General features: G+C 44.3%; 1 protein-coding gene across 13 annotated transcripts in view; it reads left to right on the top strand.

Moving 5' to 3' along the window:
* Nucleotides 1–14725, top strand: part of TNRC6B (trinucleotide repeat containing adaptor 6B) — a 1034757-nt gene that overhangs the window by 539864 nt on the left and 480168 nt on the right. For all 13 annotated transcript variants that reach the window (XM_077452437.1, XM_077452434.1, XM_077452436.1 and 10 more), the window contains one exon: nucleotides 10046–10204. In XM_077452437.1, the coding sequence (XP_077308563.1) occupies nucleotides 10046–10204 (159 nt within the window). The remainder of the gene's footprint in view (nucleotides 1–10045; nucleotides 10205–14725) is intronic.

Below are 14725 nucleotides of genomic sequence, written 5' to 3'. Positions count from 1 at the left end.
TTCAAAACAAACAGACTTTCGAATGGACTTTCCATCGGGAAGACCTTCAGACCTAGTTTCCTGGAAAGTCTGGTTGTGTGTACGCAGCATTAGACTCCCCCTAGTCGGTCCACACAATCGAGCTCCTAAAGGCCTGGATTTATCTAAACAGAATTCCAGGGCACGGTTTTAATCGCCTCCTCACACTAGATTTCCCTCATAAATGCTGGGATTGGTTGTGAAACTTATTTGTGAATGAGACTTGGCCAGTGTTAGGGGCATAGTATGAGAGAGAGATATGTAACAATTTATCAGTGTAATCTTAAGTAAAAGAAAGTGTTTGTCATGGTCCTTCACTTCCTGGATCAAAGAAAAGAGATTTAGGGTTTAGAGAAAAGTATAGCTACCTCTGTGTTCTTATTGTCTGTGTAAAATTGTGGAACATGTTTATGGAGGAAGGATGGTTTGTAGAAAGCAGAAAAATGGTTTCCTGCATGAAACCAATGTCATCTTTTTGGGAATGCTAATACTAAAAAGCTGAGAAGGTTCCAGGTTGATGAGCCCGAGATGATGCAGCACATTCTCCCCTTCCTGGAACATAGGGAAGGAGTGGTGCCTTTTCTGATAAGGGAAATGCAGGCATAACAGGAAAGTTCACCAGTATTTGACATCCTTGCAAGCAAGTGTTTGCAAGAGGGGTTTCAAGGCACATCACTTCTGTATGATATAAGGAGAAATGTCAGCAAAGACTTGAATCTTGCATTTTTCCGATGGTATCAGGTGGGCGGGCCATCGGCCTGGGGTACCTGAAGAGCCCTGTGTGCTCTGTCCCGTTAAAGTCGATTGATCTGAAAGGTCAGGCAGAAGATCATGAAGAAAGGAGTGGACCACAAATTCCATATATTTTTCTGACTCTGGTAGATCTCTAATCCAAAAAATTATAGCGCCAAGAGCGATTCTCCAAATCATCAATTTTAGAAATTGCAGTATCAAGCTGATCTTGCATATCCTGAATACGGTGCATATGTTGATTTGTACATGCAATGGTAGTTTGCAGCATTGTTTTCACCACTTCAACCCTGGAGCCTAACCCCTGAATATCTGCCTTGATATTGGTGGTTATTTTTGTCACTCTGCGTGCCAAACCCTGCTCCGGCAACTGAGAATTTTGCTAATAGAGCTTGCTGCCATGGACCCACCATAGGAGGGTGATGGAGAAGCATGCTTGTTATTTCGGGGGCTGGTTAATTGCAAGCTGAGCAGTTGCTGGCTGGACTGGGAGCCCAAAAGAACCTCCAGGGTGTGGGCAATCTGAGTCTGTTGAGACAGACAAATCCCTGGGAGGCACGGGGTATCTGGCAGGTATGAGTCGTGCTCACCCTCCCTTGTGATGGCTGCTGGCTGTTCTTCTCGTGGCTGGCCCTGAGTTGAGGCGGCCATAATTACATAGGTTGAAAAAGGACACAAGTACATCTAGTTCAACCAAAAAATCCTATACCCAGGGCCATATTGACGGCATCATGGGCCCCTGGGCAAAGTAATGCACTGGGGCCCCTACAAGCCTGTCCCAATTTTTGCACCTACTCTCAATAATTAAAGTATAAATAGTTGATTTATTCGATTTGTTATTACATTATTTATTAATACCGATGTCAGGAAAAAAAAAAGCGACGTTAACACGATTTTGGTGTCAATGCGCTTTTAGCTGCCCTAGCTTCCAGCCTCATTTCTGTGTCTCTATTCAAAATCAGTGGTTCCCTATGGGAGCCCATTGATTTGATTTGAAGTCGCATTAGAAGTCGGATCAAGATAATGCGACTTATGTGCTGAGAATCTTGAAGATCCATACCAGACCCTTATCTGATCATGCAGCCCGGAAGGTCAGGAAAAGGGGGGGACATGGGGGGGGGGGGTTGGTGCTTTGGGACAGGGGGAGCATTTTTTCAGGAGCAGTGATTTTAATAATGCTTAAAGTGAAACAATAAAAGTGAAATATTCCTTTAAATTTCATACCTGAGGGGTGTCTATAGAATGCCTGTAAACTGACGCATGTTTCCCGTGTTTAGAACAGTCCGAGAGCTTTGGGTCTGTTGTGAATAAAAAAAAAAATTGCACGGGGGTCCCCCCAAATTCCATACCAGGCCCTTAAGGGAGCCCAGCGACAAAATGTAAAAAAAAATGGCATGGGTGTCCCCCTCAAAATCCCATACCAGACCCTTCAGGTCTAGTTTGGATTTTAAAGGGAACCCCGCACTAAAATATTTTTAAAAAAAAATTTGCGTGGGGTCCCCCCAAAAATCCATACCAGACCCTTATCCAAGCACGCAACCCAGCAGGCCACAGGAAAAGAGGGCGTGAGAGCGCCCCCCTCCTGAACTGTACCAGGCCACATGCCCTCAACATGGGGAAGGTGCTTTGGTTTGCATGTTGATAGGGACAAGGGCCTTATCCCCACAACCCTTGCCCGGTGGTTGTGGGGGTCTGTGGGCGGGAGCTTATTGAAATCTGGAAGCCCCCTTTTAACAAGGGGACCCCCTGATCCCGGCTTCCCCCGTGTGAAATAGTAACGGGGTACCAATGTACCCCTACCATTTCACAAAAAAAGTGTGAAAATCTTAAAAACTACAATACACGCCTTGGGACAATTCCTTTATTAAAAAATGTGTCCCACAATGTCCATTCATCTTCTTCTCTCGCCCTGGACCGGAATAAAAAAAAGCCACACCCCCCTCTTGGGACATCCCTATGGCTTCCGCGTAGCGTCAGAGGGGGCAGACCACCGGTGACATAACCGAGTGAGCCCGCCCCCTCTGGCGCTATGGGAAAGCCATAGGTATGTCCCTGTACGTCAGAGGGGGCGGGGTCACCCAAGGTCATCCTCAGTTATAAAAGAACTGTCACTTGAGAGGCCAGTCGTTACGGTGGGTGCCTCTGTGTCAGCGTGCAGCTTTTTTTTTTTGGTCCGTCAGAGTGAGAGAAGAACATGAATGGACATCGTAGGACACTTATTTTTTTATTAAAGGACTTGTCCCAAGGTGTGAATTGTCGTAGTTTTTACCATTTTCACGCTTTGTTTGTGAAATGGTAGAGGTATTTTCCCCGTTAACATTTCACACAGGGGAGGCCAGGATCTGGGAGTCCCCTTGTTAAAGGGGGCTTCCAGATTCCGATAAGCCCCCCGCCCGCAGACCCCCACAACAACCGGGCAAGGGTTGTGGGGATGAGGCCCCCATCAACATAGGGACAGGGTGCTTTGGGGGGGCCATTACCCCAAGCACCCTCCCCATGTTGAGGGCATGTTGCCTGGTACGGTTCAGGAGGGGGGGCGCTCTCTCATCACCCCTGCCAGGTTGCATGCTCTGATAAGGGTCTGATATGGATTTTTGAGGGGACTCCCGTGCCATTTTATTTTTAAATTTTGGCACAGGGTTTCCCTTAAAATCCATATCAGACCTGAAGGGTCTCTTATGGATTTTGAGGGGGACCCCCACGCCATTTTTTTAACATTTTGGTGTGGGTTTTCCCTTAATATGCATACCAGACCTGAAGGGCCTGGTATGGAATTTGGGGGGACCCCCACTCAATGTTCTTTTTAAATTTTGGTTTGGGGTTCCCCTTAATATTCATACCAGACCCAAAGGGCCTGGTAATGGAATGTGAGGGAATCCCATGCTGTTTTTTTCAATGACTTTTATGTGTATTGCCGGGACCGACAATTCATTATAGCCGCAAGTATTTTTAAATGACTTTTTTTTCTTTTAAAAATGTAATTTTGCTCTCGGACTGTTCTAAACACGGGAAACATGCGCAACTTTACAGGCATACTATATACACCCCGAGGTACGAAATTTAAAGGAATATTTCACTTCAAGCATTATTAAAATCACTGTTCTAGAAAAAAACAACCGCTTTTTAAAACTTTTTTTGCATTGATACATGTCCCCTGGGGCAAGACTCAGGTCACCAAACACGTTTTATGGCAATACCATGCATACATAAGCCTTTAAAATTAGAACTTTTGATTTCAGACTTTTAAAGGGTGTTCTGCAGCTTTCAAATTTGCTGCGAGTACCCCAAATTGTTCACTATTCAGCGAACAGGCAAACCCCCGACTTATGTTTGACTCGAACATCGGGCTCATCCCTACCCACCACCCCAAAGCACCTTGCCCCCATGTTGATGGGGATGGGGGCCTCTTCCCGACAACGGGTTGTCGGGGTTTGTGGGCGGGGCCTTATCGGAATCTGTAAGCTCCCTTTAACAAGAGAACCCCCAGATCCCAGCCCCCACCCTAGGTGAATGAGTATGGGGCACTTCGTACCCTTCGATCTCCCAGTGTAATGCTGGGTCTATCGTGTGCAATGACTTGGCATGGGGTGGGGCCACCCGATGACGCAAGTTGAAGGTCATGTCCCTTGTGATGTCACCGCCCGGGGCATGATGGGGCGATGACGTCATCCAACTTGCATCATCGGATGGTCCGCTCCATGCCAATCTAAGTCATTGCACATGGCGGACCCAGCATTACACCAGGAGATCGCATTGAGTCAATATCATAAGAAGAACAGAGCGAGAACACCCAGAAAAAGAGCGGGAGGACAGCGCAGAGAGGAGAACTGGAGAGGGGAGAAGGACCGGCAGAGGGAGAAGAGCCGGAGCTGCCTTAATATAACACCCGTGTAGTGTGTTTATTTATGACACTTTTTTTTTTTTTATGTGAATGCGTACTCCATACTCATTCACCTATGGTGGGGGGCTTGGATCTGGGGTCCCCTTTGTTAAAGGTGGCATCCAGATTCTGATAAGTCCCTGCCTGCATCAACATGGGGATAAGGTGCTTTGAGGTGAGGGGGCGCTGAAGCACCCACCCTCCATGTTGAGGGCATGTGACCTTCTGGGCTGTGTGCTTGGATAAGGGTCTTGTATGGATCACGGGGGGAACCTCACACAAAATGATTCCTCACCCTTCCAAGATTCTCAGCACACAAGTCGTATCATCTTGATCTGACTTCTGGTGCGACTTCTATTCAAATCAATGGGCTCCCATAGGGAACCATTGATTATGAATAGAGACAGAGAATCGCCAGACGAGGCTTAAAGCTGTGTATACGTATGTATCGTGTTTAACACCTTTTACTGGCATCAGGCTTTTTTATAGCTCTAGCGATGGAGCCTCAGAACACGCTGGTCCTATTTATTTTTTGGCACTTAAAATCAGCTATGCCACTTGCAGCTCCTAAACGCCTTAGTGGGAATGAGGCCTTAGAGTTGATAGAGACATGCTGCAACTTCCCTGCAACCGTGTGCAATGCATGTGGTTGTGGTGGAGTGATGCAGCATTTTGGGAATTAAAACAAGTGGATGAGGAGCTGACATTGCTTCCTCACTGTCTAACAAATGTCTCTAAAAAAAAAAAAAATCCATGTGAGGAGTGGCAGCCTTTTTCAGGCTGTATTCATACATAATGCAAAGCTGTCAGAATGATTCACCACATTGGAAGCTCTGCATAGCCGACTGTGGTGGGGGCAGTGTGGTACGCAATTTAGTGCATCACATGGCTCCCTTCATTTTGTATAAACTCTATTTGCAGAGTAAAAAACATACACTTCATTCACGGTAGAGTACAGCAGTGAGACGAGCTGCATTACCATGCGATTTTGCGTGTGTGCTGCAATAAAATGGATCATGTCTGCATTTTATTGCAGCATGCTGAAGCGCAGCCATATGCTGTGTTGCATTGTGAATGGGACACAGGAAAAAATTGTTTCCTGAGTGTTGCTGATGTGATAGATATTTTGCAATGCAGTAAAATATCTGTCACTGCATATAGTGTACATTAGGCTACGTTCACACCGGTGATTGGGGCTGGTGCAAACTAAAGCGACAGTTCTTCCTACGGCTCTCAGCAGCTTTCAGCAGGTAGGTACGGCCACCGTCCCTGTTAACGATAATGACAGGCCGCTGGTGTCTTAACCTATTTGTGGTGGTCTGCGCAGCTAGGGTTTACCTGTGATTGTTGCTGGACACAAAGTGCATGCAGCAGCAAACACTATACTGAACAGGGCCAGCGGCCGCGTGTACCCACTGACAGCCGTAGGAGAACTGCTGCTACAGTTGTTCTGCTCCCTAATTGCCAGTGTAAATGTAGCTCTAGCCCTCCATCAGAGAGTAAACAGGAGGACATCCAGGGACGCCCTCCCAGCAATTGGGCGCCGCACTGTACCCGTCTTTCAGCTATAGCGCGGATGCCTAGTGGTTAAGGCATTAGTAAACGGCAGCCTATTAAAAAATAAATAAACAAACAAAAAACCTGGAAGACAATAGCATAATGTGCTAGCATGCATCTCATATAGTCTAGCACATACTTACCTTGGAAAGAAGCCCTTCAGCGGCACACTTTCACCGCTGACAGGGCTTCCAACTTCACCTGGTCTACCTTCTCAGTTTGTGTGGTCTGGCCATCTGATGACGAGCCACGATGACGTCACTCCCACGGCACGTAGCTCTGAAGAAAAGGGTTTGCCATCCCTTCAGAGCGCATTTGCTGGTGAAGTCACCAGTTGCATGCAGTGTGTACATCTCCTAAATCGTGCAGGTTTAGGAGATATTCGCTGTAGCTACAGACAAGCACTTTTAAAGTGATTGTAAACTGTGGATACCTGAGATGTATAATGGTTTTAACGGCCCTGAACAGCCCTGATTCTCCTATAGCAAGCCGCAAAGTATAGTATAGAGTGCCCCTATAGCAAAGTATAAAAAAAATCTGCATTTAGAATCACTCATTTCTTAGTACTTAGGCACTGCCTGAAATATACGAGAAGTGAACTAAACTGTATGCGTGCTGCACTGTTTTCTTATCTGCAAACAAAAAAATGCATTCTGTGTGCACACCAACTAAATGATTATGAAAATAGTTGAAACTATTTTCGTTATTGATTAGTTGTTTCAGCCCCACACTCAGCTATTCTTAGGCAGCTTTGTATTCTAAGTGTAGAAAGCATTCTCGGATTAGCTGAGGTGGATTATGTGACATCATCAGCCTGCTTTTCTGCCTCAGCAAATCAAAGGAAGCTTGAGGATGGGAATTGTGGGGAGCTTTCCTGGCCAGCAGAACACAAGGATTCCTGCTAGTGACTATAGCCGTCGGTAGTAATCGCATGTAAAAATCTTACAAGCTGACCGTACCGAAGTTGATTAATGGATTTACTTGGGCACACTAAGGCTGGTACCTGCTGAACTTGCCAAATGTCAATCCATGTGTGGCCTGCTTTACTAAAACTGCAAAATCTGGTGCAGATGTACATGGTAGCCAATCTGCTTCGAAAATCAGCTTTTTAATTTAAGATTTGACAAATCCACCCCATTGTGTCATTGTGTACAGAACAGTGAACATAAGAGCGGAAGAGCAGGTCCTAATTACTCCTGGGGCGGTTGGCTCCAATGGCTCTCAACATCTTGATAATATTAGCAACCATGGTCACAGGAACATGAACCTCTTTGGACATGGTTTTTAGCCTGTATTGCATCAATTTTTTTGTCTGTTGAGTCCAGACTCCACAGACGGAAATCCTAAATGGTTGAGAGGGAACTAAGGAAAAAGGTCAAAGGGATTGTGGCAGACCTTCAAGAAGAGAGGACAAAATATCACCTGCATGCTGTCAGCCACAGTGCTTCTGAGAGATGACAGATAATAAATTCAATATTAAACCCTTTTGGCAGGTCATAACAGCTGTCTGTTCAGAGTAACACTATCTTCTGTGCTGTCAAACTTGGTGGCGACCCAATAGCATAATGGGTTTGTTTTTCTTCCTCTAAAATCAGGTCCCTTGAATCTGTGCAGGTCACTATTTAATCAGAATACAATCAAGGAAATCTGTAGTGAAGCATGATGCTGTGTTAGAAAGTTCCCTCTCGCTCACAGGTCAGTACATTCTAACATGGGTCTGCCAGGTTAAAGTGGTTGTAAACCCTTACAACCAACTTTGACCTACAGGTAAGCCTAGATTAACCACTTACAGACCGGACCATTTTGCTGGTCAAAGACCAGACCACTTTTTGCGATTCGGCACTGCGTCGTTTTTAACTGACTATTGCGCGGTCGTGCGACGTGGCTCCCAAACAAAATTGACGTCCTTTTTTTCCCACAAATAGAGCTTTCTTTTGGTGGTATTTGATCACCTCTGCGGTTTTTATTTTTTGCGCTATAAACAAAAATAGAGCGACAATTTAAAAAAAAACGCATTATTTTTTACTTTTTGTTATAATAAATATCCCCCAAAAATATATAAAAAAAAAATGTTTTCCCTCAGTTTAGGCCGATACGTATTCTTCTACATATTTTTGGTTAAAAAAATCACAATAAGCAATTATTGATTGGTTTGTGCAAAAGTTATAGCGTTTACAAAATAGGGATAGTTTTATGGCATTTTTATTAATAATTTTTTATTATTATTTTTTTTTACTAGTAATGGCGGCGATCAGCGATTTTTTATTGTGACTGTGACATTATGGCGGACACATCGGACATTTTTGACACATTTTTGGGACCATTGTCATTTATACAGTAATCACTGCTATATAAATGCAGTAATTCCTGTGTAAATGATACTGGCAGTGAAGGGGTTAATCAGTGGGTGGCAGTGTAGGGGTTAAGTGTTCCTAGGGGTGTGTTACTAACTGTGGGGGGGGGGGGGGTTGGGATTTCATTTAGTGAACACTGATCTCTGCTCCAATCACATGGAGCAGAGATCAGCATCACTAGTTGCTAGGTAGAATGGAGAAATGCTGTTTACACGGCATTTCCTCCATTCAGCTGTCCCGCGAGACGCCCGGACTTATGGGGGTCCCGACCGGCACGCGAGCGCGCCGCCGGTCGCGCGCTCGCGATTGCAGGGCGGCATTAAAGATTGGACGTACCTGTACGCCAATATGCCTGCCCGTGCCATTCTGCCGACGTACATCGGTGTGCGCTGGTCGGGAACCGGTTAAGGCTTACCTGTAGGTCCAAAAAAATATCTCCTTAACCTACACGGTTTAGGAGATATTTGCCGAAAAGAAAAGGCCCCACTGTCTACAGCGCATGCTCAGGCGCACTGAGCACACCACTGTCAACGGCGATGTGCCGCGAGTGGTGGCTCCCGTGCGCGGGAGTGACGTAATCGCGGCTTCGCCGAATGACAGCGGAGCAGCGCGAACCAACGAGAAGATGGATGCTCCGGACTACAGGGGACAGCGGTGACTTTGCTAGCTCCTGTGTCAGGTAAGTGACACATAAGGGACTACTATGCATCGCATAGTAGTCCATTATGCTTTACCTTTGCAGGGAATCAAAGAGGAAGTAAACCCATCAGGGTTTACTTCCTCTTTAATGACGCAAAACACACCTCAAAAAAAAAAAAAAAGAGTTGAAATGCAGACCTTGAACTATTCTAAAGTGGCTTGATGGGAGTCCTGATATAAATCCCAGTATAGAACATTTGTGTAAAGAGATGAGAAACTTCTTTAGGAGAAAGAACTTAATTAAACCTAAAGGGATTAATTTACTATGATTAAAATGGATATGTATGAATGGAGCAGCTGGATGGAAAGTCCAGGCATAGTTGAGCACCTGTGTGTAAACCCTCACCTAAAACAACCCATTCAGTTTAATATAGAAATGAAAGGCAAAACATTTGTGTATTGATATAAAGAACAAAAACATAAACCTAAATTCACATTTCTCCCACTGTGTGCCAACTGTTCCATCCATCGACTCAAAGTCAATTTTAGTCCTGTGGAGATGTAGGAGTCAGTGTAGTGAAGAACACTGGCATCTGACATTCCTGAAAGTTGAATTTCAAACACGCCATCAGAATAGTGAGTATAAAAGCTGTAAGCTTGTAGGGCACCCTTTTTAGGATTGTTTTGCTACCTTGACAGACCCTATGACCCTCCTTTACTGTGAGGCATTTAAGCATTTTTCTTTGTATGTACTTACATTTGATTATGTCAGAAACATGGTTGTCACTTTCTAACTGGAATGTGTGAATGCATTTGCTTACATTTAACTTTTTGTTTTTTTATTTAGTTTGGGGCAAAAATAAGGGTCCTCCAGCTGACAATGGCACTGCAGCTTGGGGTGAGCCATCTGAACCTGCCTCTGGATGGGGAGAAGCAGAAGAAACTGGACCTCCAACCCCAGGCTGGGGAAACACACCCCCTGTAGCTCCTAGTGCCATGAAAACTGGTAAGTTATTCAAATTTGCAGTTTTATTTTTACTAAAAAAAAAAAAGTTTATTTTAATGATTTTTTTTACAAACTCCCCTGAAAGGCTTTACCATCCGGAAAAGTTAACAATTAGTAACATTTAAAGTGAAGCAATTAAAAAGGGGAAGCGTTGCTCTCACACAGAAGTGTTAATTGTGGCCAAGAAGTGCCATAAAAACTTTTTTTGTTTTGAATTCTTCTGAAAAACAAAGGTGTGCTTATCTGTGCTTGCAGCCTCATAGCAGTATATCTGCAGTATGAGATTTAAGACACTGCCTTTAACCACTAAACCCCAGACCATTTGGCTGGCCAAAGACCAGAGGACTTTTTACAATTTGGCACTATGCTGCTTTAACTGGTAATTGCGCGGTCATGCAATTTTGTACCCACAGAAAATTATGAAAAAAAATATTTTCTACTTTGTTATAAGAAAAATCCCATAAACTCAATTTTAGTCATACATTTAGGCCAAAATGTATTCAGCCACATGTCTTTGGTAAAAAAAAGTCAATAAGCGTATATTTATTGGTTTGCGCAAAAGTTATAGCGTCCACAAACTAGGGTGCATTTTCTGGAATTTACACAGCTTTTAGTTTGACTGCCTATCTCATTTTTTGAGGTGCTAAAATGGCAGGGTCGTACAAAACCCCCCAATTGACCCCATTTAGAGGCATGTTGAGCCCATTGAATATTTAATTTTTTGTCCCAAGTGATTGAATAGTGACATTTTGCTGCTTCTCCTGAGTACAGGGATACCACATGTGTGGGAATTTTTGGGAGCCTAGCCAAGTATGGGGCCCCGAAAACCAAGCACCGCCTTCAGGATTTCTAAGGGCGTAAATTTTTGTTTTCACTCCCCACTACCTATCACAGTTTTGAAGGCCATAAAATGCCAAGATGGCACAAAACCCCCCAAATTACCCTATTTTGGAAAGTAGACACCCAAGCTATTTGCTGAGAGGCATGTTGAGTCCATGGAATATTTTATATTTTACCAGTTGCGGAAAAATAAACCTTTTTTTTTTTTTTTGCACAAAGTTGTCACTAAATTATATGTTGCTCAAACATGCCATGGGTGTATGTGGAATTACACCCCAAAATACATTCTGCTGCTTCTCCTGAGTATGGGGATACCACATGTGTGGGACTTTTTGGGAGCATAGCCACGTACGTGACCCCAAAAACCAAGTACCGCCTTCAGGATTTCTAAGGGTGTAAATCTTTGGTTTGAAGGCCATAACCCCCTCCCCATGACCCCATTTTTTTCCACACAGTATTTGCGCAGCAATTTTTCAAACGCATTTTTGGGGGAAAAATCCCTTTTTTTTTTTTTCTTTTTAAAGTGGTTGTAAACTCTCCCCCACAACTTTGTCCCATGTAAATCAACATAAAAAATCCTAATGAACACTGCTTGTAGATATCTCCTTACTTGCTTAGTATTGTAATCCTTTTTTTTTTTCTTTAGAATTTACGTCACTGAGCATGCCCAGATCACCCCTGATTTACAGCACACTCTCTATGTGCTTATCTATCTGTTATCAGGACTTCCTATGGCACACTACTGAAATCCCAGGAGACTTCATAATCACTCAGCGCTTCCTCCTACACCCCATGTGACATCACATGCAGTGTAAACCTGGCCATCGGACAGCATTACTGCAGTCTTATCAGCTGAAGCTGATAAGGCTCACACAGGCAAACACTAGATAATCAGCACAAGTAAATAGTATGAAATAAAACAAGTCAGCTATGAACAGGAAGGCAGGGTTGCCATGGAAACAGATTGAGAAGGAGGCTTGGTTAACAGTACAGGAAGTGCTCAATGTAAGAACGCAAATAAACGCTACTGTAGACTCAGAAAACAATACTTAAGATGGTCCTGCCTTACCCCTGGAAACACGTTTTTTAAAGTTTCTTTAACCACTTAAGGACCACCGCATGGCAATGTACGTCGGTGCAATGGCACCGACAGGCACAAGCACGTGCATGTACGTGCTCGCCTTCCAGCGGGTGGGGGTTCCGATCGGACCCCCTCCCGCTGGATGCGGCGGTCCGTTTCGCTGCAGGAGCGATCCGGGATGAGGGGATGGCCGTTGGTTTCTGGCCATCCCCTCTCGATCGCGCCTGGCGAATGAGAAGCTTCCCCCGCTGTGTATAGTATACACAGGCAGGGAGGAAGTGATGTCATTCTCCTCGGGGCGGTCTTTTTGACCGGACTACGAGGAGAAGACAGAAAGTGAGTGTGCACCAACACTACACTGACATGTAGGCACACATAGGCACACAAACCCCCCCCCCCCCCCCATCACCCCTCCCAGTCACAGTGTCACTGATTGCAGTGATCAGTTGTGACAGTAAAAACTGTCAGGGCAGTTAGTGTTAGGTCTAGGGTAGCCCCCTACCCCCCCCCCCCAATAAAGTTTTAACCCCCTGATTGCCCCTAGTTAACCCTTTCACCCCCTTTTGCCAGTGTCACTAAGCGATCGTTTTTCTGATCGCTGCATTAGTGACACTGGTGCCGCTAAGTAGCTAGTTATTTTTTTAGGTTCACCGCCAGGTTTTTATAGCGCTAGGTACCCCCATATACTACCCAATAATGGTTTTAACCCCCTGATTGCCCCTAGTTAACCCTTTCACCAGTGATCACCGTATAAGTGCCACTGGTGACGCTGGTTAGCCAGTTAGTTATTTAGGTTCCTCCGTCAGGTTTTTATATAGCGCCAGGGACCCCCATATACTACCTAGTAAAGATTTTAAACCCCTGATTGCCACTAGTTAACCCTTTCACCAGTGATCACCGTATAAGTGTTACGGGTGACTCTGGTTAGTTTGCTTTTTAGAGAATCAGGGCACCCACCATTTATTACCCAATAAAGGTTTAACCCCTGATCACCCGGCGTGTGATATCAATTAGGTTTTAGGGTCAGATAGAGTCTGCGTCGCCCCAGGCAGCCCTAGGTTAGTGCCAGTACCGCTAACACCCACGCGCAAAGCATACACCTCCCGTAGTAGTATAGTATCTGAACAGATCAAGATCTGATCTGATCAGATCTATACTAGCGTCCCCAGCAGTTTAGGGTTCCAAAAAAATGCATTGTTAGCGGGATCAGCCCAGATACCTGCTAGCACCTGCGTTTTGCCCCTCCGCCCAGCCCACCCAAGTGCAGTATCGATCGATCACTGTCACTTACAAAACACTAAACACATAACTGCAGTGTTCGCAGAGTCAGGCCTGATCCCTGCGATCGCTAACCGTTGTTTTTGTGGCAAAATATAAAATATTCCATGGACTCAACATGCCTCTCGGTAAATAGCTTGGGGTGTCTACTTTCCAAAATGGGGTCATGGGGGGGGGGGGGGTTGTGCTATTTTGGCATTTTATGGCCTTCGGAACTGTGATAGGTAGTGAGGAGTGAAATCAAAAATTTGCACCCTTAGAAATCTTGAAGGCAGTGATTGGATTTCCCGTACTCAGGAGAAGCAGCAGAATATATTTTGGGGTGCAATTCCACATATAACTATGACATGTGTGAACAATATATCATTTAGTGACAACTTTTTGTAAACAACTTTTTTTTTGTCATTATTCAATCACTTGGGACAAAAAAAAAATATTCAATGGGCTCAACATGCCTCTCCTTCCTTGGGGTGTCTACTTTCCAAAATGGGGTCATTGGGGGGGGGGGGGGGGGGTTGTACTGCTCTGCCATTTTAGCACCTCAAGAAATGAGATAGGCAGTCATAAATTAAAAGCTGTGTGAATTCCAGAAAATGTAAATTGTAGACGCTATAACTTTTGCGCAAACCAATAAATATACGCTTATTGACATTTTTACTAAAGACATGTGGCTACATACACAATACATTTTGGCCTAAATCTATGACTAAAATTGAGTTTATTCGATTTTTCTTATAACAAAAAGTAGAAAATCTTTTTTTTTCAAAATTTTCTGTCTTTTTCCTTTTATATTGTAAAAAATAAAAATCGCAGAGACAATCAAATACCATCAAAAGAAAGCTCTATTTGTGGGAAGAACAGGACGCAAATTTCGTTTGGGTACAACATTGCATGACCGCGCAATTACCAGTTAAAACAGTGCAGTGCAAAATTGTAAAAAGACCTCTGGTCCTTAGGCTGACAATTGGTCCGGGGCTTAAGTGGTTAAAGACAGAACGTTCACCCAGATTGAAAACCATGGGTCTGTTACCTGAAGTTGGTGCTGTGACAAGCCCTCTGTTTTCACTTGCTGTTTCCCTAGTCACATTCAGGTTCCATGCACCAATGGGCTTGGAAAAACACTGCTTATGCACGAGTTTTGTGATTTGCCTGTAGAAGAAACTCATTGTTGTTCTATGTGTTCATGCACATTAGGACGTTTGAATGTTTATTTTAAGCTCGACCTTTAGAGGCAGGATTAAAATCCTTTCTGGTTTTGCGTTTTTGATTGGAGCGTTCTAGCAGCAAAAATGGTAAACACTTCTAAATGCACCTAAACATGA

This window comes from Lithobates pipiens, unplaced genomic scaffold (genome assembly GCF_037356315.1).
Source record: "Lithobates pipiens isolate NorthernLeopardFrog02 unplaced genomic scaffold, aLitPip1_a1.2 Scaffold_23, whole genome shotgun sequence".
NCBI lineage: Eukaryota > Metazoa > Chordata > Amphibia > Anura > Ranidae > Lithobates > Lithobates pipiens.
The sequence above is the reverse complement of the archived record's forward strand: the minus strand, read 5'-3'. Positions and strand labels throughout refer to the sequence as shown.